This window comes from Herpailurus yagouaroundi, unplaced genomic scaffold, assembly GCF_014898765.1.
Source record: "Herpailurus yagouaroundi ecotype Mexico unplaced genomic scaffold, PumYag 557, whole genome shotgun sequence".
Classification (NCBI taxonomy): domain Eukaryota; kingdom Metazoa; phylum Chordata; class Mammalia; order Carnivora; family Felidae; genus Herpailurus; species Herpailurus yagouaroundi.
Window position 1 is genome coordinate 3154229 of NW_024412774.1, and position 24161 is coordinate 3178389.

Consider the following 24161-nt stretch of genomic DNA (forward strand, 5'->3'; position numbering starts at 1 on the left):
GGGCACCCTGGGCACACCAGGGTGGCTCCTGGCTGGGGGCGGGACAAGGGGAGGGACGGGCTCTCCATCTACCCGAGACCTAATACGCACGCGCGTGCACACACACACACACACACACACACACACACACACACACACACAGCTCTGCCGCGCCCCCGCCCCACCGGGCTCAGTGATCAGCACCCAGGACAGCGCCACCCGCCCGCGTGCGGGGGCGGGGTGCGTGCGGGGGCGGGGCCCGGGCGGGGCCAGCTCCTGGGCGTCTCCCGGGAGGGTCCGGTCCAGCCGCTGAGCAGGTAGGAGCCTCTGGGACCCCCTCCTTAAGGCCCCTGCTCATCCTCATCCCTAGAGAGACAGGGCATGTTGCGTGGGGGACACTAGGGAGGGCCCGACAGGAGTGGGAGGGCTGAAGGCTGAAACGGGGAGACTGCGATTTAGAGACAGGTGTGGAAACAAAGAGCAGAGGGGAGGGAGGAGCAGGCAGGGGGGAGGGTGGGAGACCCCGGGACACAGACCAGACCACAGGCCGAGGGCAAGAGAGACGCAGATAGGGGGGCAGCGAGGGGCCGGTGGGGGAATGGGCAGAAATCGGGAGTGGAGGGAGAGGTGTGGAGGCAGAGATGGTCATGAGAACAGGTGTGAACACAGAGCTCGGGATGCGCGGGAGAGACAGACAGGCCGAGAAGATGTGCGCCCCCAGCCCACCCCACCCCCGGCGGTGGCAGCAGGTAGCCCCCGGCAGGAGCGAGAGAGGCTCGCAGGGCCAGATGTGGAGGGAGGAGCCAGCCGTGGGCGCGGGGAGCGACGGCCGAGGCTGCCGTCTCCCCAAGCTCGCTCCGCCTGGGGTCCGGGGCTGGGGGTCCGGGGCTGGGGTCCTGACCGCGCGAAGAGCTAGCTGGCCGCGCCTGGATTCCGCATCTGTACGTCAGCCCCGCCTGTTGTCTCGGCAACAGCTCGTTGCCAGGGGCAACCAGCATTGCTCCTGCCCCGCCCGAGCCGAGCCACCCGGTGCTCGGGACAACCCAGGTCTCCGGTTCCCACGCCCGCCTTCGCCCACTTCCGGTTCACGCCGGTGGAGCCTGGCACCGAAGGGGTAGAAGTCGGCGGGATTCCTCGGGGGCCTTGGAGGGCGGGGGCATCCCTTTGGGATGGAACTAGGTCCTCGAGCCCACGCCAGCGCCCGCCCCCCATCGCTGAGAGGCTGACACTACAACCCCCAGCATACCTCGCGGCTGCTGGCCGATTCCTATGCCGCTGGTCGCCCAGGGTGCCGATGGGAGTTGGAGTTCTTCGTTGTTCGGAAGCGCCAATGAATGCACGGGGTGGGCGTGGGGGGCTAGGGCTCTTGGGTGCCTCCACAGAAAGGACCGTGAGACCCCGCCGCCATGTTCCCGGAGCCCCCAACCCCAGGGCCTCCAGCGCCCGACACGCCTCCGGACTCGAGTCGCATCGGCCAGGGCCCTGGTGAGCGAGACTCGGGGCCAGAGTGGAGGGAAAGCCCGGCTAGGATTCTCAGGGGCGGGATTCGGACGGGTGTCCTCCGTTGGCGGACTGGAAAATCCGGGTGGTATTGTAGTTGGAATTCTGGACTTCGAGTGAAACGGAAGAGGGACAGGTTTGCAAGAAAATAGAGAACCAGATCAGAAAGTGTGGAATGGAATGGGATCTTGGATTGTGGATTGGAAGGCCCACCTCTCCCTTCTTTCAAAGATAGGGAAACTGAAGCCAGGGAGGGGCATGGCTTCTAAATGCATTAGTGGGTCGAGCAGAAATTAGAAAGGGGGTGGAAGAGAAGGTGCAGTTAACAGGCAAGAAAATCTGGACGGTGTCAGCCTAGAATCAGGGCATCAAATCGCTTTATAGGTGAGGTCAGTTGGAAGGAAAACACGGGAATAAACTGGAATGGAAATGGCTGGAGGGAAAACCTGGCCAGGATTAAGGCTTGTACATGTAACCCGGACTGAATCAGCCAGCTTGCTTCCTAGGGCCTCACTGAGTGTTGTCTCCATGCCCTCTGCAGTACCCCCCTGGGCCCTGGCCACAATCGTTCTGGTCTCAGCCCTGCTCGTCTTCAGCTGCTGTTTCTGCCTCTACCGGAAGCGTTGTCGGAGGCGGTCGGGCAAGAAGATTCAGGCCCAAGCCCAGGTCCACCTTCAGGAAGTGAAGGAGCTGGGACGGAGTTACATAGACAAGGTGTGTGGCCTGGCCCAGCCCCTCAGCCCTGCCTCTCCCTGCACCCCCAGCCTCAGTCCATGCTCCCCCCCACCTCCTGTGCCCATCTTATTCACTCATGTCCCCTGTGTGTTTAGCCCTAACTGGGACGCTGGGGACCTGGAGATGGGCCGGGGCCGGTCACTGTTCATGAGAACCAGCCTGGTGGGGAAGTCAGACACTCACACAGACATTCACAATTCAGGGTGTTATGTGCCATATCAGGGGCAGCACAGAGCATACTGGAGTGCAGAAAAACCACCTGGTAACCCAGAGAGTCCAAGGAAGCTTCCTAGTAGAGGCATCTTCTGTGCTGAGACCCAAGGAACACACAGAGTTAGCCAAGAACAGAGAGAAGGAACAGCATGTGCTGAGGCCCGGAATCCAGATTCTGAGGCATATCTGAGGAACCACGAGTCATTTTTCACTCTGTGCTGGAGCATAGAGTGTAAATATACTGCACTCCAGAGTGAGTGTCTGAAGAGCTCAGTAGTATCCATGTCACAAGGGCAATTGGGAGCCATGGAAGATTTGTGAGCAGGTGAGGAACAGGGTCTCGTGGGTGTTGGAATGACTCCTCCAGAACCCATGTGGAGGACACAGTTGAGGCAAAGAGGCCAGGGAGGAGGCTGGTGTGGCTGTCTCGAGAGAATGAAAGAAACATGAGTTGAAAGACGCCCTTGGAGCGAAAATGAAAGGTAACAGGTGTGAGGGTCTGAGCATTAGGCCTCTGAGTGCAGAGTGAAATGATGCTCACCTGGGAGCCAGGCTGTCCTAGGTTTCCAGCCGAGAGGAACCATTCCCCAGCTCTGTGACCTAGGGAAATTCACTGTCCTTCTGTGAGCCTCAAGTTTGTGGTCTGTAACTCGTGTTTCCCCTCCTCCCTTGTCAACAAATGGCTGTTATCTGTTATAATTATCACCCATGACGCATGACCTTTAGAGTCCTGGGAGCCAGCCTCCACCCCTCTGTCCCTATCCCTTAAGCCAATGATGCCCAAAGACCATCTACATCAGAATCATCTCAGTTACTTGTGGAAACACAAGTTCTGGATCTTGCACCGGACCTGCTGAATCAGAACCTCTGAAGTCGGATTTCTCAGGAGAGTTCTGATTCACACTGAATTTTGAAAATTGATAGTTTAGGTTAAGAAGTCTTGTTCCAGTTCAGAATGGCCAGGACAGGCTAAATATACTATTTCTCCTCCATGTTTTTCTGTGGCAACATCACTAGTCAACACGTCAAGTTCGACAGCAACCCCAATATTCCTTTAGCGTGTGAAGTAGAACCTTCTGCGTCCTTCTTGTAGGCAGTGAGGCACTAGGAGTGCTTGTTCTTCTAGTCTAGGCACGACGCACTGCACGTGTCCCCATGTCTGTTCCGCCCCATAGCAGACATCATGAATCACGCCTTTACTGTTCCCTGCCTCTGCCAGACATCATTAATCAAACACCGATTCCGCTTGCCCTGCAAGTGCTCAGGTGTAGCCTGAGGGTTCTGTGAGTCTCCCTTGGCTTCTGGGCGTGGAGGATCCCACTGTCAGGGGGAAGAGTTCACCTGCCCTTGCCCCCGGCTCCCTAAGGTGCAGCCGGAAGTGGAGGAGCTGGAGCCAGCACCGTCTGGGCCAGGGTCGCAGGTGGCAGAGAAGCACGAGCTAGGACGACTGCAGTACTCACTCGATTACGATTTCCAGAGTGGACAGGTGGGTGTGGGGGAGAGGCATGGCGTGGAGGGGAGGGTCCGAGGGTTCTAGCCCCTTCTCAGGGGAGGCGCCAAAAAGGAGGCTAAGACTAGAGCCTCCTCGTCACTTTTCAGCTGCTGGTGGGCATCCTGCAAGCCGAGGGCCTGGCAGCCTTGGACCTGGGCGGCTCCTCCGACCCCTATGTGCGTGTCTACCTGCTGCCAGACAAGCGGCGGCGGCATGAGACCAAGGTGCATCGGCAGACGCTCAACCCACACTTTGGGGAGAACTTTGCGTTCAAGGTGAGCTCCTGGCCTCCATGCCCCGGGCTTGGCAACCTGCGCCCCGCCCCCACCCCCGTACCTGGAATCCTGGGGACCGACCGCTTCAGCTCTTCCTGTTGGCAGCCACCAGCTCTGGAGACTGTGACACTGGACCCTGGGTTGCCCTTGTGGGGCACTGCTGACCCCTGGGCTGTGCCTTGGGTCCTTGGGCTGTCCCATTTGGGTTCCACAGACTTCCCCACACCGGTCCCCTTGAACCCTTGCTGCCCGCCCCCTCCCCCCCGCCGTGTTCTACCTGGATGTGCTGCGCCCCTCTTCCTGTCTGTCTGACTTCCTACTCTCCACCCTGTGCTCTTTTCTCTGTGGCCTCCTCACCTAGGTCCCCTACGTGGAGCTGGGGGGCAGGGTACTGGTCATGGCGGTGTACGACTTCGACCGCTTCTCCCGCAACGATGCCATTGGGGAGGTGCGGATCCCCATGAGTTCCGTCGACTTGGGGCGGCCGGTGCTGGCCTGGCGAGAGCTGCAGGCAGCTCCTCGGGAGGAGGTGAGCAGGCCTGGCCACGCCCCCACGGCTGGGCCCGCCCACTGCGAGCCCGGGCCAATCAGATCACAGGCTTCTTGGACCTTCGGGGCTCTAGCCATTGCACCTGCCGCAAAGGGCTAGACCCGGGGGCTCTCCTGGTACAACCTCTCCACTCCTTGGGTTGTGCCTCTGTGGTCTTAACTCCACTCTAAGGGGAGGGGGAGGGAAGAAAGGTCCGAGAGGGGACGGATGGGAAGCAGGGGCTCCGGCGATGGGTCCTCCTCTGTCTTTTAGCAGGAGAAACTAGGTGACATCTGCTTCTCCCTCCGCTATGTCCCTACGGCCGGGAAACTCACCGTCATCGTCCTGGAGGCTAAGAACCTGAAGAAGATGGACGTAGGGGGGCTCTCCGGTGTGTGGGAAGCAAGGAAATGATCTCGGTGGTGGCGCGGAGGCTCAGTAGCACAGGATCTGGCTGTTTTCTGGGTCCTGAGCGTCCCTTGGGGGAGGGGGAGGCCAAGACTGCATTGGAGGATATAAATTTGCTTTGGTCGGAGAAAGAGAGAGAGACAGAGAGGCGTGAGGGGTGCGCAGAGGGTGTGCTGTTCCGGACTCTCATGCCCCCTTAACACGATCCCCTGGACTTGACAGTGGGGCTGTAAGACTCCTTTCTCTCCCCAGATCCATATGTCAAGGTCCACCTGCTTCAAGGCGGCAAAAAGGTGCGGAAGAAGAAAACGACCATCAAGAAGAACACTCTGAACCCCTATTACAATGAGGCCTTCAGTTTTGAGGTGCCCTGTGACCAGGTGCAGGTGAGCTCAGACTGCCCAAAGCCTCTGTCAGAACAGCCCTTCCCCCAGGGTCCCGGGCCATTAGAAACCCCTATTGCTAGGGGAAGGGAGACTCCTTAGCATCTTCCAGGTCCTGGGGGCCTGAGGTTGTGTTCCCAGTCTCAGTTTCCTCCTATGAGGGTCAGGGCGCCCCAACCCCAGACAAGACCAGGATGTCCCGCCCCCCAGCAAGACCAGGATGCCCCGCCCCCAAGGAGGACCAGGATGCTCCACCCCCAAGGAGGACCAGGATGCCCCGCCCCCAAGCAAGACCAGGATGCCCCGCCCCCTCAGGAGTAATGGGTACTAAGAAAAAGAGATATCCCCACAGCACTCTTTAGCGGGACCCAGGCCTGGCCACTGCACGCATTTAAGAGCCCTCCAGGTCTGTCCCCCTTAGGAGGCTGTTCCCTGAGGAGGTACTTAGGATTTATCTCCTTTGAAAGCTGATTCCAGAGGAAGAAAGCATCCAGACCATCACTCGAACAGAGGCTGTCCACCCCCTCACCTCCCACCACACCCCCCGTCTGAGTCCCCTGAGAGGTCTTAGCCCAGGGCGCTAACAAGTCCCCCCGGGACTCTGGTTGCTAGGGAGAGGGGTCTCCTGAGCAATGATACCCCAGGTCCGCCCCGCCAAGCCTCCTTCCTGAACTCTCCTCTCTCTTCCCCTTGCCCTTCCTGTGTGCAGAAGGTCCAGGTGGAGCTGACCGTGCTGGACTATGACAAGCTGGGCAAGAACGAGGCCATCGGGAGGGTGGCGGTAGGGGCGGCGGCAGGGGGAGCCGGCCTGCGGCACTGGGCAGACATGCTGGCCAGCCCCCGGCGGCCCATTGCCCAGTGGCACTCCCTGCGGCCCCCCGACCGAGCGAGGCCGCTGCCTGCACCCTGATCCCCAACTCCAGCCCCTTGCCAAGCCCGGACTCGGCCCCTGACCTCAGACTCCTGGCCGAAGCCAGGCCCGGGTCTGCCTTTAAGCCTTCTCTGACCGCTCACCACCCCCACTCCGCCCAACCTGACACAGTCCTGCCGTCCCATCCCCCATCATACCGGTCGTGGTAACTGCCAACTCTCCCACCAAGCACATACCCAGAAGCCCCAGGGACCCCTGGGGGAGGGGAGCCATCTGGTCTCCCCCCCCCCCCAGGGTCCCACGCTCTGCTTTGACAATCAGTGACCCCGCCTACTACCCCCTTCGCTCCCAAGTGCCCCTCTTCCTGCACAGGATCACCCGCTCCTGTCCCTAGTCGGACTCCTGCACTGCTCCAGGACCAAATAAATACTCAGCAACTTTGGTGGCTTGACCTGATGCTCACCGATGGGGGCTGGGCAGGGGCAGGGCTGGCAAGAGGGTGGGATCGCACAAGGGCAAGGATAGCGCTGCCCATCCTGGAAACGCACTGAGGGAAACGGGCCCACCCACCCACCATCCACCACTTACCCCTCCAAGCCTCAATTTCCTCACCTGAAAAAATTGTGGTAATGACAACACCTACTTTATGCTCGTTGTCAGGAGTCCGTGAATCACTTACTTGCTCGTGAATTTAATCCACTCCCTCACCCGTGACTTAGATTTCCATGCCCATATTTCCCTCCCTTCCTTTTCTTCTTCCATCGTTTATCCATTCTATTTTTCATGATGTCTTCAGTGTGGCAGCTTCTGTCGGACGCTGGGAACCCCGAGTTGATGCAAATCCAGACTTTGCCTCCAAACGACTTACTCTCATCAAGGAAACAAAGTAGAGATGCAGAGTCTGGGAATGAAGTTCCCAGCGACGGGCAGAAAGGACAAAGTTACACAGGGAAAAGCCAATGCCTCCAACTACACCCGTCTTCCTTCAACAAAGTCTGCCTCCTGATCTGTGTCTAGGAAAGATGATCGTTACATTGGCTTCTCCTTCCTCTTATCCTGGACAGGATTTCAGGTGGCAGACAGAGGTCCATGCAACTTGGTAAGAAAGCTCTCTCTCTCTCTTTCTCTCTCTCTTTAATGTTTATGTTTGAGAGAGGCAGAGACAGAGTTCGAGCAGTTGGTGGCGGGGGGGGGGGGGGAGGCAGACGGAGAGGGAGACACAGAATCCAAAGCAGGCTCCAGGCTCTGAGCTGTCAGCACAGAGACCGACGTGGGGCTCGAACCCACGAACCGCGAGATCATGACCTGAGCCAAAGTTGGATGTTCAACCAACTGAGCCACCCAGGTGTCCTGGTAAGAAAGCTCTCTGACCAGCAGGTTAAGTGGAGAATGAGGCAAAAGATTCCCCCATATACTAAAGAAAAGGCAGAGTACTAACTTGCACTGAGCTTCCTGATAGCCAATGGGAAAAGGGAAATCTGATGTTACACAGGTTGTGATGTCCATGCGATTTAACAAATTTCTCCTTTTTTCTTTTTTTAAATGTTTTTATTCATTTTTGAGAGAGAGAGAGAACACGAGTGGGGGAGAGGCAGAGAGAGAGGGAGACACAGAATCCAAAGCAGGCTCCAGGCTCTGAGCTGTCAGTACAGAGCCCGACATGGGGCTCGAACTCACAAGCTGTGAGATCATGAACTGAGCCAAAGTCAGACGCCTAACTGACTGAGCCACCCAGATGCCCCGTTAAGCGATTTAACAAATTTCTTTAAAAAATGCAATAATTTCGTACGTGTGAGTGAGTTAGGGAACATCTTAATGAAAACAGCATTATGCATTACTATTATCACTATTACTGCTGCTGCTGCTAACAATAATCCTCACAGCCATCACGTGAAATGGACGTGATTATTAATCCCAGTCGACAAATAAGGAAACTGGACTTCAGAGAAGTAGCATGACCTCTGAGGATCATACAGCCAGAAAGTCTGTCTCTAAGTCCTGGGATCGAATCTGCTCTGAGTTAGTTAGAGTCCCTGGTTCCACGTCTCAACAAGAAAGCCGACAAATGAGAAGAACAAAATCATTACAAATGGTGATCCTTGTGGGCAGTAAGTTAGTGAGGGCCGAGATGATTTAGAAAGGGCAGTCAGGGACAGCTTTCCTGAAGAGGTGATGTTTGGACTGTGTTGTGAACGACAAGAAGGAATGAGGCTCGCAAAGATGAGGGGGATGTATAATGGAATACTATTCAGTCATAAGAAGGAGTTTGTATGCTGATTCATGCTACAGCTTAATGCACCTTGAGAGCGTGATTGTAAGTGAAAGAAGTCAGACACAAAAGGCCACTTGGTGTATGATTCCATCTGTGTAAAATATCCAGAAGAGGCAAATCCAAAGGGGGGGGGGGAAGTAGATTCGTGGTTTGCAGGGACTAGGGAGAGGGAGAAATGGGGAGAGACTGGTTAATGAGCACAGGGTGATGAGAAAGTTCTGGAGCTGGATAGTGGTGATGGTTGCACAGTATCGTAAATATCCTAAGTGTCATTCAACTTTATGTTGGGTGTACTTTACCACAATAAAATAAACATGAAGGGGAAGAGAATCCCAGGCAGAAGGAACCCTAAGTTGCAAAGGCCCTGGGGCAAGAGCAGGCTTGGTATGTTCTCAAAAGAGCCAGGAGGCCAGTGAGTCCCGCAGGGACTGCTGAGACCCAGCTTCACTCCCCAGTGCCCAGAACTGTCCTTGGATGGCAGGTGGACCCCCTTCAATCCCTGACACCACAGCCAGCTGCATGTTATCGTTCCCAATTTACAGAGCAGAAAACTGAGGTGCAGAAAGGGTGACTGACTTACCTCAGGTCGTGGAGCTGGAGAGCCAGGCTCCTTGGGTGTTGCACACCGTCCTGGGTGCTAGGGCTGGTCTGGAGACGTGCCTCACTCACGTCCTGCCCTTGTGGAACTCAAAGGCAGGTTAAGTCACCTGGTCGAGGTCTCTCAGCCAGCAGGTGATGGCAAGATGTAAAGCCAGGCATGTCTGACACCCAAAGCTATATTCTCCAGCATCCTACCATCGGGTTCCCTGAATATAAAGTGCTGGGAGTCACAGGGTATAGACTGCTGTGGCCATTCTGCTGGAAGTTGGACATTTTGGGGGTCGGGGAGGGGGGAATTGGTGTAGCAGAGGGAAATACGCAAAGGATTCGGACGTGGAGGCCAGAGAAGACTTGGTGTGCCTCCCACGGTGTGCTGTTACCAACTTTAAGAAGCCCTGCTGTGTAGTCTGCCTATTTCCATGGTGTAAATTCTCGCAGCACGGCTGATTTCAAGCCACCGATGTGAAGTCACTGAATACGAAGCCAAGAAGAGAGGCCTATTAGCCTGCCATCATGCAGTAATATAGTATTTCCCAGGGTCAGGATGAAGGTTCCCAAATCTAAGACGAAGCTGACAAAACAAAATCATCAGCAATCAAGATAAATTGCATTTTAATACAATATTTTTGAAAGATTAAAACTGATCCAAAAAGAAATCCACGATGGGTAAAGTATAAAATTCTTATTTGTTTTCAGAAAGTTTTTAATGTTTATTTATTTTTGAGAGAGAGAGAGAGCATGAGCCAGGGAGGGGAGAGAGAGAAGGGGACAGAGGATCTGAAGCAGTCTCTGTGCCAACAGCCAGATGTGGGGCTTGAATTCACAAACGGTGAGATCACGACCTGAGCTGAAGTCAGATGCTTAACCCACTGATCCACCCAGGGGCCCCTGTATTACCTTTATTGTAATGTAATGCATTTTTTAAAAATTTTTTTAATGTTTATTTATTTTTGAGACAAAGAGAGACAGAGCATGAACAGGGGAGGGGCAGAGAGAGAGGGAGACACAGAATCTGAAACGGGCTCCAGGCTCTGAGCTGTCAGCACAGAGCCCAACGCGGGGCTTGAACTCACAGACTGTGAGATCATGACCTGAGCCGAAGTCGGCCGCTTAACCAACTGAGCCACCCAAGCGCCCCGTAACGTAATGCATTTAATTGGAATTTAATTTTAGTAATTAGTAATGACTGTATGTAACACATATCCTGAAACTTGAACAACCAGGGGCCAGCACTAGCTAGACCAAGCACTTTGCTGTTTCCCGACTGTTGAGAAGCCCTGGATGGTAGAACCACGAGGAGAAAGGGACAGGGGACACAGAGGTCTAGGCCGCCTCACTTTATTTATTTTTTTTATTAAAAAAAAAATTTTTTTTAACATTTATTTATTTTTGAGACAGAGAGAGACAGAGCATGAATGGGGGAGGGTCAGAGAGAGAGGGAGACACAGAACCTGAAACAGGCTCCAGGCCCTGAGCTGTCAGCACAGAGCGCAATGCGGGCTTGAACTCACAGACCATGAGATCATGACCTGAGCTGAAGTCGGACGCTTAACCGACTGAGCCACCCAGGCGCCCCTAGGCTGCCTCACTTGAATTCGAATTAATCAAGATTCTACTCCTGTTCTGTGTCAATTTGAATCTGCCTAGACCACCCCCATCCCAGATATGTGGATAGCCCCAGGCCCCGCCCCCGCCTCTCCTGGCCCCGCCCCAGCTTCTCCTGCCCCGCCCCAGCCTCTCTTGGCCCCGCCCCTTCTCCTCCAGCGCCGTCGTCATGACAACCGCGTCCATACGCCTCCCGCTCCTGCAAGCGCTCCCATTGGCCAAAAGTTCGCAGAGGGCCGGTCCCGCTCACTCTCATTGGTCAGTTGATCGCGCCGGTGCCAACCTGCGTACTCTCATTGGGTGATTGGTCGAAAAGGAAGGGGGCGAGAGGTAGTTGTGTGTAGTGGGTGCAGAACTGCAGCAGCGCAGCACCGAGCAGGGAGGGAGGGGGCGACCCGGAGTCTTTGAAAGGATAGAGGTGAGGGGATGTCACATGGAGGAGAGGGACGAGAAATGAGGGGCGGTGACAGGGGAATGGGTGGGTGAGGCAGAGACGATGTTTGGGGACTCCCAGGATGTCTGTCCTGCAGGGCGATGACCACACCGGCAGGCTCTGGCACAGGCTTCGGCTCCGTGTCCTGGTGGGGCTTGTCCCCAGCGCTGGACCTGCAGGCTGAGAGTGAGCCCCCCCCCGCCCCCCCCCCCCCCCCCCCCCAGGACCACATCTGACCCGGCGGCTGCCTTCCCATCCCGGCAGGCGGCGCGCAAACGTTCTCTGAGGCTCCAACGGCGGCGCCGCCCTTCCCTGGGCGTCCCAAATGGCCTTTGCGGACTACGATTCCCAGAATGCTTAGAGGCACAGCTCCCTCGGGAACCTAGGCCAGGAGTGCGAGTCCTGCTGGGAGTTGTAGTCCATCGTTCTGGGGCGGCTGCAGGGGGAGGCTCTCCAGGTCTCCAACCCGAGCCTGTGTCATCTTACTAGGTCCTCCTGTGGACCCAGATTTGCGGGAAGATACCGAGCACACGACCCCCGAGCTAGATGTACTGCTGGTGGGATCCGTGGATGGGCGGCACCTGCTTCGGACTCTGGCCCGGGCAGCTCTCTGGCCTCGCAGGAGGTTACATGTGAGCCGGGATTGTGGGGTGGGTGGCGAGAGGAGAATGAAGGTGAGTGCCCAGACTCCTGTGCTTGAAGGAAGCCAGTGTACAGGATGTCTGGGTCCTGTGGAGGGACGAGGATGGCGGCTCCCACTCCTGGGTATCCTAGGAGCCAGGGAATCATTTCACCCTGTCTTTCCAGTTCTATGTGCTTGAGAATAATCTGGAAGCTGTAGCCCGACACATGCTGATCTTCAGCCTAGCCTTGGAGGGACCTGAGGAGATGGGGCTGCAAGGTCAGTTACAAGGACCCAGACATTCTGTGAGATCATGATCCCAGCAGCTCTTCCCCACCCCGCAGGCATTCTGGCATTTCACTGGTGCAGTTACACCTTTGGGTCACAGTTGCCTGTTCCATTACTCGCTCATTCGTTTGATAGTCTCAGAGCCTCAGCTTTACCCACCTGTACAATGGGGCTGAATATAAACCTCCTAGAGCCATTGAAAGAATTCCGGCAGAAAATCCGCATAAACTCTCTGTATGGTGCATGACACAGGATAGCCATTGAAACCCTCCTACCACAGGAGAAGTCCAAAAAAGATCAAAGGACTTCTTAAGAGGTAGTGAGTCTCCCAGATGTGGGGAAGGTTTGGCTGAGCTCAGCCAGAGCCTCCCATGGGCCTGAGTCTTCTCAGTTAGAGACATGAATCCCAGAGAGTCTGCCTGGAGGAGGCAGCCTTGGAAGTGAGATTGAAGGGGGGGGAGGAGGATTTGGGTGGGGAGGCAGAAAGGATAATTTCTCAGTAACAACGACTTCGGCTTAGTGCCTAGAGCAAAGTCTGGACTGAGACAGTCTGTTCAAATCCCAGCTCCAGGGGCACCTGGGTGGCTCAGTTGGTTAAGTGTCCAAGTTCGGCTCAGATCATGATCTCACAGTCCGTGGGTTCAAGCCCCGCATCTGGCTCTGTGCTGACACCTCAGAGCCTGGAGCCTGCTTTGGACTCTGTGTCTCCCTCTCTCTCTGCCCCTCCCCTGCTCACACTCTGCATCTCCCTCTAAAAAATAAACATAGAAACAAATTATTAAAAAAAAAAATCCCAACTCTATTTCCTGAGTGGTCTGGGGCTAGTCTCTGCCCCTCTCTGGGCCTCAGTTTATACACTGATGCAATGAGGATCCTAGAAATTCTTTCCCCATAGAATTCTTGTGAGGATTAAAAAAAAAAAAAATGTATAGCTCCTGGCTTGTCATATAGACTTTGTTGTCATACTTATGGATGGTACTTGTCGCTAACAGCCCAGAGCCTTCAGAATACAGTGCACACATTTCACAATGCACCTTGTAGAAGGTTCTGAAACTAGAACTAATCTAATCTAACTTAAGGTATATAGTTTTCTATTATAAGATTCTTAAACAATTCGTATATTGATACAGATGCATTGATACGGATGTATATGTGTGTCCAACTAAAGGCATACAGTTCTCTTATAAGATTCCTCACTAGGGGCGCCTGGGTGGCTGAGTCGGTTAAGCCTCTGACTCTTGATTTTGGCTCAGGTCATGACCTCCTGGTCGTGAGATGGAACCCTGTGTCGGGCTCTGTGCCGGCTGTGAATCCTGCTTAAGATTCTCTCTTCCTCTGCCCCTCCCACTCTCGCTCTCTCAAAAATAAACAAATAGAAACCTTAAAAGAAAAAGATTCCTACTAAAATGGAATAATTTGACGCTATGGTATTTTAACATGCATAAATCTCCGTTTCCATCTCTCTCCATAACCTTTTCTTCTTTAAGGGGAGGAAAATTTAAACATGAAATTCAGGACTGGGCTCACCTGGAGGGCGGGGAAGACTAGGAGGCCCAGATTAGGTCTAAGTAATTCTTCCTGTTTGAGGGATGGATGGGGGGGGGGGGGGGGTCTGCCAGTGTCCCTTAGGCATGTGTGACTATAAAATAATGAGATTGCCCTACAGAAGGTATGCGTCACCCACACGGGTCTCATTTCTGGGTTCACTCCTCTGCTGTCCCCGCTAATCCGGCCCCACCTTTCCCCAGAGAGGAGCGAGACCTTCCTGGAGGTGTGGGGGAACGCGTTGCTGCGCCCCCAGGTGGCCGCCTTCGTGCGCGCGCAGGCCGACCGCCTGGCGCGCCTGGTCCCGGAGCCCCACCGCCTGGCGGAGCAGCTGCCCTGGCTCAGCCTGAGCGCCCTCAAGGTGGCGTCACCGCCCAGGATCCGGACGGCCACGGGAACAATGCACTTGGGCGATCCAAAGGGGTTTTCGTAAATGGAGGTCGAACCCCAGCTCCCCGGCGCCCACTGTGGGATGTGCGCTAGGGGGGGTACTCTCAGAACTTCGGTTTCTTCGTCTGAGAAATGGGAGACTCATTCCCACGCCCCGGGATGGCAGGGAGGGTAAAGCGGGAGGAAGCGCTCTCGCTGCAGCCGCCTCTCCATCGCTCTCTCCCCACGCGTGCTGGCCGTGCAGTTCCGCGAGCGCGACGCGCTGGAGGCTGTGTTCCGCTTCTGGGCCGGCGGGGAGAAGGGTCCTGAGGTCTTCCCCATGAGCCGCCTCTGGGACTCCAGGCTGCGTCACTACCTGGGCTCCCGTTACGACGCCCGGCGCGGTGTCAGCGACTGGGATTTGCACATGAAGCTGCACGACCGCGGGGTGAGGGGCCTGGGAGGAGGGGCTGGAGGCCTGGACTCCTGGGTCCGAGGGAGGACGCTGGGGAGCCATATGCCAGATTTATTTAGGCTTCTGTTCATTCCTCTCCCTGCCCAGGCCCGAGTCATCCACACTCGCGAGTTCCGGCGTTGGAGGGACACAGGCGTCGCCTTTGAACTCAGAGACTCCAGCGCCTACCACGTGCCCAACCGGACCCTTGCGTCCGGCCGCCTCCTGAGCCATGTGAGTGTCTACCTCCCTGCCCTGGCCGATCCTTCTTTTCGGGGACATAGGAACCGGGGTCTTGGACGTTGACCCTACCTGCCTCTTCGCTCCTTGCTTTCTCAAGCACGGGGAGCGTGTCGCAGCGCGCGGGTACTGGGGGGACATCGCCACGGGACCATTCGTGGCCTTTGGCATCGAAGCGGACGATGAGAGCCTCCTGCGGACCAGCAACGGACAGCCAGTCAAGGTGGGCGCCTGGAGGTGCTGGGTTCTGGGAGAGGGTTTTCGAGGCCCCCCCTCCTCCCCCGTACTTTCTCAGCCCAGTCTGGAAATCCAAACTAACCCGCATCCCATCCGTCACCGCATGCTCGCGCTGGGCGTTGGGGGAGGGGTGCTGTACGCTAGGCCCTGCCGGGTCACCCTGGCCGCGCCCCTTCTCTCCCCAGACCGCGAGTGAGATCACCCAGCACAACGTGACGGAGCTGTTCCGAGAGGTGGCCGCCTGGGGGCGCCCGACAGCCAACCACGGAACCCCTGAGCAGGTGCACGGCGAGGGCCCTGGAAGCCCGGAGCGCGGTAAGCGTGCCAGTCAGCTCGCCCTCTTGAAATGCGAGTTGGGTGACACAGTGGGCACATCATCCTCCGGGGAGGAGTGGGACCCGGACCCCCATCCTGGGCTTCGGGTTCCAGGGATTTCGAGCCCAGAGTGTGTACTGATATGGCCTCCAATGCCTGGACAAATGGTCTCTTGTACCTGTAGTTGTCGATTTTTCTCTTCTCTTTGTATTTCTCTCCCTTTCCTAAATCCTAACACCATTATTGTCATTCAGATAGAATTATTTTCTTTAAATATAATTTATTGTCGATTTGACTTCCATACAATACCCAGTGCTCATCCCAACAAGTGCCCTCCTCAACGCCCATCACCCTCTTTCCCCTCTCCCCCTCCCCCCATCAACCCTCAGTTTGCTCTCTGCATTTAAGAGTCTCTTATGGTTTGCCCATTCTGATAGAATTCTAATCCTACCTGCAGAAGACTAAGAGACGAGAACATTCTAACAAGGTGCTGTGTCCCAGCTCACTTTTGGAGAGACCCCGCCCCCCCCCCCCCCCCCCACCTCAATTCCGGTCTGCCTCCTTGTAACTATCCCCCAACCTGGTTCTTCCTGGATGTCCTGTGGCACCAGGAAGGGCCACCCACTCTTGCCCTCTTTTGAGTCTCAGTTGCCTAGTCTGTAAGATGGGTCTCTCTACCTGCCGGGCTGACTTTCCCAGAATTTTCCAGGAACCCACTTGTGAGGAAGGGCTTCAAGACAAGCAAAGAGTGTTATCTCCAAGCTTTGTCTGTTGTCTAACTCTGCGAGTCTTCCCCAGCTGCCCCTTCCCCGGAATTCACCGTTCACTTCCTGCCTCTCGGCTCTGCCCAAACCCTTCACCACAAGAGCTGCTACGAGGGACGGTTCCAGCTTCTCTACGTGGCCTGTGGGTAAGAGGGAGGTTCCCGGACTTCTCTCCCCCAACATCTCCTCCCTTAGGCCCAGGAATCTTGGCCCCCAGACCGTCCTCAATCAGTGGGCGGATCCCCCAGCCCCACTCTTCCCTCGGGACCTGCAAGTCTGAGCCTCAGTCCTCCCCTTTTCTCTGCCCAGGATGGTGCATCTTCTCAGCCCCGACCTCGGGGCTTGCGTGGCTCCCGGAGGATACCTGATCGTGGAATTAGCCCGGTGAGCCGGCAGAGGAGAGGACAGGGAACGTCCAGGCTGACGGCCGTCAGCCAGGATCCCTAACACACCACTTCCTGGTTGCAGGTACCTGGTAGACCTGCGGCAAGAGCAGCTGCAGGGGTTTTCCGCCCGGGTCGGGGAGCTAGCTCAGGCGGCTGGATTCACCCCGCAGAACCAGGACAGGCCCTCTGAGACCTTCGCACGCTTCTACAAGTCCGGGGACTCTGCTTGCCTCCGCAGCCACGCCGCTGTGCAATCCACGACTCCGCCCCCTGGAGCCCTGGTCCCGCCCTCTGCACAATCCGCGACTCCGCCCCCTGACGCCCTGGTCCCGCCCCTTGAGGCAGGGAACCCGCCCCCGGAGGGCCTGACCCAGCCTTCGGAAGGCAAGACCCCACCCTCTGAGCACCTCGAACTACCCTCAGAGCCTCGGGCTTCACTCTCAGAGGTTCAGGCTCCGCCCACAGGGAGTCAGACCCCAAAACCAGAGAGTCTGCCCCGACTGCCAGATGCCCAGCCCCCCCATCTCTGACCTCTAGTCAGGTCCCGGAAGTAGAGCCCGCCTGTAGAATACTCAGTTACACTCTCAACATTCTCAATCAGCTTCAGAGGTGTTGCTAGAATTTCAGATTACATTCCTGGGATGCTATAGTCTGTTCTTAGAATTCTAGATGGTTCTCTCAGAGTTCTCTATCCCATTCCTGAGCCTCTACACACAGCCTGGCGATCTGGCCCTGAGGCTCAGGCCCTCTGTGTGGTCCCCTTGTCGCCAGAGGTCCTGTTTTAACTGGGGTTTGGGGTGGTCTGCTCTCCAGGGCTAGTCAGCACCCACATGGTCCAAGTAAAGAGAGCGGGGTCCTCTTCTCCGTGTGCCCGTGTAGCTTTCCTGTCCTCAGTCTTGTCTCCAGGGCTGGGGGAGGGGAGGGCCTAGGGTGGTCAAGAGAGGAGACCTAGTTCCAAGTAAACGAGAAGTGGGTTTCTCTGTGCTGTTGCCTGCGAGAGTCTGGGCCACACTTGGATCCTGAAATAAATCAAAATTTATTGAGTGGCTAAGAGGTTTGGGGCAGTGAAACTGACCATAGCTCTCATGGAGACTGCACTTTAGGTGGAGGTGGAGCCCAGACTCCTGGGTCTGAGGAAGGAAGGGGCTGGGGGCCTGGACTCCTGGGTGTGAGGGAGGAGGGGCTGGGGGCCTGGACTCCTGGGTGTGAGGGAGGAGGGGCTGGGGGCCTGGACTCCTGGGTGTGAGGGAAGAGGGGACTGGGGGCCTGGACTCCTAGGTCAGAAGGAGGAGGGGGCTGGATTCCCAGGCCGCCAAGGTGGAAGGGTGATCCAGCTGGAGCATGGCCCACCCCACCCCTCACGCGCCCCAGTTATCTCGCATCCTGGGCAGAGGGAGGAGGCGGCAGCAGTATATTTAGTCTCAGTTCTCGCCCTTTATCTCAGTGTCCTCCGGGAAGCTTGGGCAGGCCGGAGGAGACCAAAGTCCCGGGGGCCTTCAAGGTCACCCCGGACGCCCCCTTACTGACCCTCCAAGCGCCTCTTGCCCCTTCTCTGCCTCCTGCAAGCCCTGGCCTGAGTCTCAGCATGGCGGACAAGTGAGTGCAGCCTGGTAACCCGGAATCCCAAGGTCCGAGGCGGCGAGAGGTGGGGCGATCTCCCGGGGTCCTGAGAGGTTGAGACCTGCGAGGCTGGGCACACGGCCTGAGAGGGGAGGTGGAGACAGGACTCCCGGGTGTCTGCACGACGGAAGTTTGGGAATCAGACCTCCTAGGACCCGAGGACGGGGGAGCTGTTGGGCTGGCAGGACAGGACACAGGCCCATGTTAACCCCTCGCTCCCGGTCTCTCTTCCTCCTGCAGCGACGATGCGGTGAGAGCAGACGCGGGCGGGAGGCGCCCGGCAAGGGAGGGCGCAGCAGGGCGGGACCTGGGGCGGGAGGCTGCAGCCCCAGGAGACCTTGTGCAGGGGGGCTGGGGAATCCGGCGGTGACGCGGCTCCGTTCCCCCAACCGCAGGCGGGCTGCCCGCCTCCCGCGCCGGCCCCGGTCCGACGCCGGTCCTCCGCTAACTACCGTGCGTACGCCACGGAGCCGCACGCCAAGGTGAGCGCCGAGCTCCACGAGTCTGGGCTCAGAGTCCGCGGAGGCTGTCTGAACCTGGGGAAGGAGGGGCGGGGCTCCGGTAGTGGGCGGAGCCAAGACTGATGGGGCACCTCGGGGGCGGAGTTTTGCCGAGGGCCTGGCTCGGATTGGTGAAGTATGGGCGGAGTTCCGTTGCCCATGGGAACTGCGATTGCTTAGGGCGTGGGGGGCGGTGCCTAATCAGAAGTCCGGATTGGTGGAGGGGACCAAGGGGCGTGGCCTCCGCTAGATTCAGGGCAGGCGTTGGAGGCGGGCCGAATCTGGGCGGGGCTTGAGGGAGCGGCCGTGAGGCCCCTCTCACCGCCCGTCTTCGCCTCCCCGCCTTGATTGCTCCTTGCTCCGTCTCACCCCGACAGAAAAAGTCCAAGATTTCCGCCTCGAGGAAACTGCAGCTGAAGGTGAGGGTAGGCCTGGAGAGGGCGCCTCGGTGTCCTCACGGGGGGCGGGCAGGGCTGGAGAGTCGTGCTTGTATGGGTGGGCGTGGCCGTGTGGTGGGTAGCCCCACGAGGGGGCGGGGCCTCGGAATGATGGACAGGCCCCGGAGGGGCGTGTCTCCAGAAGACCATCCTAGCTGGCGACTGGAGGGCCGACTTGGCCGGCGCGGCTTTCCCGGTACCGCACGGCCCTCATGCGCTGCCCCGGACGGGCTGCGGTCCCCGGCCTCCCCTCCGCAGACCCTGATGCTGCAGATCGCGAAGCAGGAGCTTGAGCGGGAGGCGGAGGAGCGGCGCGGAGAGAAGGGGCGCGCTCTGAGCACGCGGTGCCAGCCTCTGGAGTTGGCCGGGCTGGGCTTCGCGGAGCTGCAGGTACTCCTCGGGGACTCCGGCCCGGCCCGGGATCCGAGGTTCCTAGTGTCCCGTCCTGCATCCTTGGGGCGACTCACAGGTCTAGTCACTATCCCCCACTTCTGCTCGGGACCTTGGGGTCCAGTCTCCCAATCCTTCCCCTCAGGAGTTCAGAAATACGGCCCGCAGCTGCCTACAAGTCCCAAAAGCCAGAGGTTGATTTCTCCAGCCCCGATTCCGTCAGATTCTCAGGACCCCTGGCTCCTAGCACCCTTTGTTCCAACCGCTCCAGAGTCGGGCTTCAAACTACTCCTGCAGGGTCAGATGTCCAGGCCCCCAGCCCCTCCTCCCTCAGATGCAGGAATCGGGACCCCCCCCCCCCGCCCCCACCAGCACCACCACATACACCACATTCCCTGACCAGGACTTGTGCCGACAACTCCACGCCCGCGTGGACAAAGTGGATGAAGAGAGATACGACGTGGAGGCAAAAGTCACCAAGAACATCACAGAGGTGGGAGGCATTGCGCAGTCTCCTTCCTTCCAGGGTTAGGGTGTGGTGCCTGGGGCTGTGGTCTCAGCCTGATCTCTTGCAGCTGCTTGTGGTGGCAGACACCGAGAGACCCGGGTCAGCTCTGTGGGCCTGGCAGACAGGAGCAGAAGAATGAGTATAGAGCGGTTAGGGAAGGCTGTTCCAGGCAGAGGGAACAGCACGCAGCAGCCAGGAGGTGGGAAAACAGAAGACGTGTTCTCGGAAATGTGTTGCCGGAGCGCGGAGGGTTGATGAGCGAGCTCACGCGTGGCACAGGGAATTTTGTGGGATGCGTGCAGCTGGGCCAGGAAGTGTCAGTGTTTTTCAGAGATGAGGCTGGGCAGATCCGGGAGGGCTGACAGTTCCTGGATGAGGAGCGTGGATGTTTTCCCGAAGGCGGTGGCAGCTGAGGGAGGGAGAGCCTGGATGAGGCCTGGAGGGAGATAGGAGGGAGGTGTGGGGTGCGAGAGTGGGGCTGGGGGAGGGGGGACCGGAGGAGGGCACGTCTCCACTCCCCTTATGGCTGCCCCCAGATCGCAGATCTGACCCAGAAGATCTTTGACCTTCGGGGCAAGTTTAAGCGGCCCACCCTGCGGAGGGTGAGGATCTCTGCAGATGCCATGATGCAGGCACTGCTGGGCACTAGGGCTAAGGAGTCCTTAGACCTGCGGGCCCACCTCAAGCAGGTGAAGAAGGAGGACACAGAGAAGGTGAGTGCAGCTAGGGCCGGGAAAGGGGGTGCTCCGAGGAGAGGGTGTAGGGGGAGCACTCCTGGGGCCTAAGCTCAGGACAGATGGTACTTGGGTTATGGGGAGAAGAATCTGGCCAGGGAGCCTCAACAGGCACTGTGGAGAAAGGAAGTAGCCAGGAGTCAAAATGCGCCTGAGGTCTCCAACAGGAAGTCCCCACTGGAGAGGAATAGAGAGAAGAATAGAGCACGCGGGAGACAAGAAGGGAAGCCGCAGGGTATAATAGGAAGTAACAAGCAAGCAAGGAAGCCAGAAGTGCCTGAGGGAGACAGGATGGGGGGGGGGGGGATTTGAACGGACTGCCTGAGGGGACAAGGAGTGTTCCAGAACCAGATCCCGGGCTGGACGTCCCAAGGGGAGGCTGGAGGGTGGGCGGAGGATGCTTGAGAGCCCCTCACCTCTGAACCCACTCCTCCAGGAAAACCGGGAGGTGGGAGACTGGCGGAAAAACATCGACGCGCTGAGTGGCATGGAGGGCCGCAAGAAAAAGTTTGAGGGCTGAGCTGGCTGCCCCGCCGCCCTGGCCCTGAAGGCAGAAGGCGTCCCTGAGGAATAAAGCTTCTCTCTGAGCTAAGAGTGGCTGCACGTCTGCTACCGGGGCGGGGGCTTTGGTGTGAGGGAGACGGAGAAGCCACACCACACAGCAGGAGCAGGGCAGGGCCAGGGGCCGTGCGGGCATTCGCAGCTCCTCTGGGAGTGAGAATGGGGGTGCACGGAGATGCCCCGACCAAGGCCCAGAGAAAGACACGCACAGAGACACAGAGAGACTGAGTCACAGGCCCAGAGAGAGCCAGAGACCCAAAGAGAGGGAGACGAGACAGCCATTCCTAGAAAGATCTGCAAAGAAAGGAGAAACGGAGAGGCAGATGTACACAACGAAACACAGAGGCCATGGAAAGAGACAAAAAGAGGGGCCCAAGTAGGGGAAGGGCAGAGACACAGACCCCCCGGGAAGAGCTAGAAAGACACAGACACGGATCCAGAGCCAGACAGAGACAGAAACGGGTTCACAGACAGACACCAGCAGACAGATACCGAGAGATGCAGATTGGCCGAGACACCCGCAGAAATGTGGAGACAAAAATGCATGGGGAGACGTGCAGAGTGAAAACCACAGAGACGCAGAGAGCTCCAGGGAGAGCCTGGAACAGACCCAAAGAGACCCCCCCCCCCCCCCTCTGAGAAAGTCAGAAAGTCACAGAAATAGAAACAGAGATGGCAGACAGTGAGAGACAGAGACACCGGGAGGCAGGAGGGGTGAGGAATCCCGCCCTCGGGGCTGGCTCCCCTAGAGTTCAAGGTCACGGCTTGGCAGGGAAAGGAAGGGGGGAGGAACACCAAAACAGATCAGTGTCAGATGGAGGTGGAGTGTGAGGTGGTGCGGGCCTGACACCACACCCTCTCCCCTCCCCCCACCCACACCTGCTTCCCCGCTTTAGCGCCTGTTGTCACCGGGGTGGAATCCTGGTGGCAGACAAAGGGGTGGGGGTGGGGAGGGGGAGACAGAGAGATGGACAGAGACAGAGGGAAAGACAGACCCACGGGCGGAAAGTCACAGGGACAAAGGAGAGGCAGTGTCAGAGAGGTGGAGGCCCAGAGACAGAAACCACAAGGGAGAAAGCGCCCCACGGTCCCCCTTTTGTCAATAACTATTCTCCAAGGACCTACTGTGTGCTGAGCCCAGGGACTCCAAAGCAGAGAATGCAGCGTGCTGTACGGGAGGTGGGGAGCCCAGAGGTCGGGGTCACCTGACCCAGCCTGGGATCAGGGCGGTGCTGATGGGGTGGAGGGGTCCCCAAGCAGCCGGGAGGAGCCAGGATCCTAAATGTGGAGCCCGAGTGGGGGCAGGGCCGCCCCAGAGCTGGGACTCCCAGTTGGAGAAAGGAATTCCTCCCCCTCCCTGTCCCCTGGGAGGCGGGGCTGAGCCTCAGCTATAAACCCAGGGGTGCTTCAGCTCGGTCAGCCAGGCTCTGCCCCGCCGCCGATCTCCACTCCTGCAGACCCAGCCTTAGGTAACGGTCCTGCTGTCTCCAGGGACTTTGTACTTGGAGGAGGGGACGGGAGGGAAACGGGAGGGGTGTGGAGAGGAGCCACGGAGGTGGAGGGGGCAGCAAATAAAGGCTTGAGAATTTGGGAAGCTCAGCCCTTATGGGGACCTAGGATGGAGGTATTAGGATTTGGGAATTACAGAGTCTGGGGGTGCCGAGATTGGGGCGTCCCAGAGGAGCACACCTTCAGACCTGGGAGGTCTGAGTCTGAGGGAATCTCAGAAATTGGGGGGTATCTGGGCTTGGATATTAGACAATCTGAATGTCAGGACTGGGGGCCTCAGACTCTGGGGATTCAGGAATTGGGGGTCTCAGGATGCTGAGGCTTCAGAACTCAGGTGTTAAGACCTCAGGCGTCAGGATCTGAGGAAGTCTGAGCCCACAGTCTGGGGTCTCAAGTATTGGGGTCTCGGATTCTGGAGACATGAGGACTTGCGTGTCCCCAGAAACCAGGGACGTCGTAAATTGGGGTCTCGGGATCTGCGGGTATCAGGATTTAGGGATGCTCTTAACCTGGGCACTGTGGAGCCTGGAGGACCTCAAAGTTGGGGTGGTGTCCCTGTAGGGGTCAGGATGAGGTCTGTGGCCGGGGCTGCTCTTGTCCCGTCCTGCTTCCTCCTAGGCTGTGGGCAGTGGGGAAAGGAGGGGACAGGTGGGAAGGTAACCAGCCAGAGGGGAGGGGGAGGGGTGGGAGGGAGCGGGTGTGACCAAGTCTCCCAGGAGCCTCCCCCCTTGAATCCCTTCTTAGGAAATGTCCTCTATTTCACCATCTACGACATCCCCCCGAAATAGCCTTTGGAGGTGGGACAGCTATTGTCTTCAGGCTACAGTCCCTTCCCAAATACCTTCTCCTAATCCCAGCTCAGATCGGGTTCCCATGGACATGTCATAAGACAAAAGAGGACAGCTGTGGTGGTGGAGGGGCAGGAGTGGTGGCTTTGGGGCTGTGCCCGACCACAGCGCCCAAAGCCCTTTCCCAGTCAGGGCCCCCGGCCCCTCCTTCCTCAGACCCAGGAGTCCTGGCCCCCAGCTTCTCCTCCCTCAGACCCAAGAGACCAGGCCCCCTGCCGCCCCCCTGCCCCTCTTCCGTCAGACCTAAGAGCCCAGCTACACCCAGCCCCTCCCCACTCAGACCCAGGCCCCCAGTCCCCTCCTCCCTCAGACCCAATAGTCCAGGCCCCAGCCCCACCTCCTTCAGACCCAGGAGTCCAGGCCCCCACTCAGGAGTACTGCCCCCCAGCCCCTCTTCCCTCAGACCTAGGAGTCCTGACCCCCAGGATCTCTTCCCTCAGACCTGGAAGTCCTCCTCCTCCCTCCTCCCTCAGACCAGGCCCCAGGCCCCAGGCCCCTCCTCCCTCAGACCCAGGAGTCCTGAACCCCAGCCCCTCCTC

General features: G+C 57.9%; 4 protein-coding genes and 1 long non-coding RNA gene across 9 annotated transcripts in view; 4 read left to right on the forward strand and 1 right to left on the reverse strand.

Moving 5' to 3' along the window:
* Nucleotides 1-130: 130 nt before the first annotated feature.
* SYT5 (synaptotagmin 5) lies at nt 131-6827 on the forward strand. 2 transcript variants are annotated; one of them, XM_040465162.1, is made up of 9 exons: nt 131-296; nt 1341-1464; nt 2021-2193; nt 3794-3913; nt 4027-4194; nt 4556-4723; nt 5000-5114; nt 5384-5517; nt 6224-6827. In XM_040465162.1, exons 2-9 carry the CDS (start codon nt 1386-1388, stop codon nt 6422-6424), a joined length of 1158 nt encoding a protein of 385 aa, XP_040321096.1. In that variant the 5' UTR covers nt 131-296; nt 1341-1385; the 3' UTR covers nt 6425-6827. The 2 variants fall into 2 exon arrangements, with proteins under 2 accessions (XP_040321096.1, XP_040321095.1); XM_040465161.1 differs by having other exon boundaries at nt 132-296; nt 4997-5114.
* Nucleotides 6828-11205: 4378 nt separating this feature from the next.
* Nucleotides 11206-17563, forward strand: DNAAF3 (dynein axonemal assembly factor 3). 3 transcript variants are annotated; one of them, XM_040465153.1, is made up of 12 exons: nt 11206-11280; nt 11393-11481; nt 11785-11969; nt 12103-12196; nt 13954-14111; nt 14385-14567; nt 14682-14807; nt 14914-15036; nt 15236-15365; nt 16164-16275; nt 16439-16513; nt 16598-17563. In XM_040465153.1, the coding sequence occupies exons 2-12, from the start codon at nt 11397-11399 to the stop codon at nt 17043-17045; spliced, it is 1719 nt and encodes a 572-aa protein (XP_040321087.1). In that variant the 5' UTR covers nt 11206-11280; nt 11393-11396; the 3' UTR covers nt 17046-17563. The 3 variants fall into 3 exon arrangements, with proteins under 3 accessions (XP_040321087.1, XP_040321088.1, XP_040321089.1); XM_040465154.1 differs by having other exon boundaries at nt 11785-11927; XM_040465155.1 differs by lacking the exon at nt 11785-11969 and having other exon boundaries at nt 11266-11280.
* On the reverse strand, nt 17106-18627 carry LOC121023343 (uncharacterized). The gene is made up of 2 exons (XR_005787350.1): nt 18197-18627; nt 17106-17534 (listed from the first exon to the last, which is right to left on the reverse strand). It is a non-coding gene; the product is annotated as an uncharacterized LOC121023343 (long non-coding RNA).
* Nucleotides 17982-21288, forward strand: TNNI3 (troponin I3, cardiac type). Its single transcript, XM_040465158.1, has 8 exons — nt 17982-18111; nt 18376-18385; nt 18531-18617; nt 19013-19054; nt 19331-19462; nt 19866-19955; nt 20507-20683; nt 21141-21288. The coding sequence occupies exons 1-8, from the start codon at nt 18101-18103 to the stop codon at nt 21222-21224; spliced, it is 633 nt and encodes a 210-aa protein (XP_040321092.1). The 5' UTR covers nt 17982-18100; the 3' UTR covers nt 21225-21288.
* Nucleotides 21289-22665: 1377 nt separating this feature from the next.
* The window catches only part of TNNT1 (troponin T1, slow skeletal type), a 13072-nt gene continuing 11576 nt past the window's right edge, over nt 22666-24161 (forward strand). For both annotated transcript variants that reach the window (XM_040465156.1, XM_040465157.1), the window contains exon 1: nt 22666-22734. The gene's annotated coding sequence lies outside the window, so the exon portion shown is untranslated. The remainder of the gene's footprint in view (nt 22735-24161) is intronic.

Bases quoted from the DNA above. Each gene is read 5' to 3' on its own strand.
- SYT5 (XM_040465161.1), top strand. From the start codon at position 1,386: ATGTTCCCGGAGCCCCCAACCCCAGGGCCTCCAGCGCCCGACACGCCT. The intron at 4,195-4,555 runs GTGAGCTCCTGG...CTCCTCACCTAG, and splicing joins GGGAGAACTTTGCGTTCAAG to GTCCCCTACGTGGAGCTGGG. The intron at 5,518-6,223 runs GTGAGCTCAGAC...TCCTGTGTGCAG, and splicing joins TGCCCTGTGACCAGGTGCAG to AAGGTCCAGGTGGAGCTGAC.
- DNAAF3 (XM_040465153.1), top strand. From the start codon at position 11,397: ATGACCACACCGGCAGGCTCTGGCACAGGCTTCGGCTCCGTGTCCTGG. The intron at 11,970-12,102 runs GTGAGTGCCCAG...CTGTCTTTCCAG, and splicing joins GTGGCGAGAGGAGAATGAAG to TTCTATGTGCTTGAGAATAA. The intron at 15,366-16,163 runs GTAAGCGTGCCA...AGTCTTCCCCAG, and splicing joins CCCTGGAAGCCCGGAGCGCG to CTGCCCCTTCCCCGGAATTC.
- TNNI3 (XM_040465158.1), top strand. The intron at 19,055-19,330 runs GTGAGGGTAGGC...TCCCCTCCGCAG, and splicing joins CGAGGAAACTGCAGCTGAAG to ACCCTGATGCTGCAGATCGC. The intron at 20,684-21,140 runs GTGAGTGCAGCT...CCACTCCTCCAG, and splicing joins AGAAGGAGGACACAGAGAAG to GAAAACCGGGAGGTGGGAGA.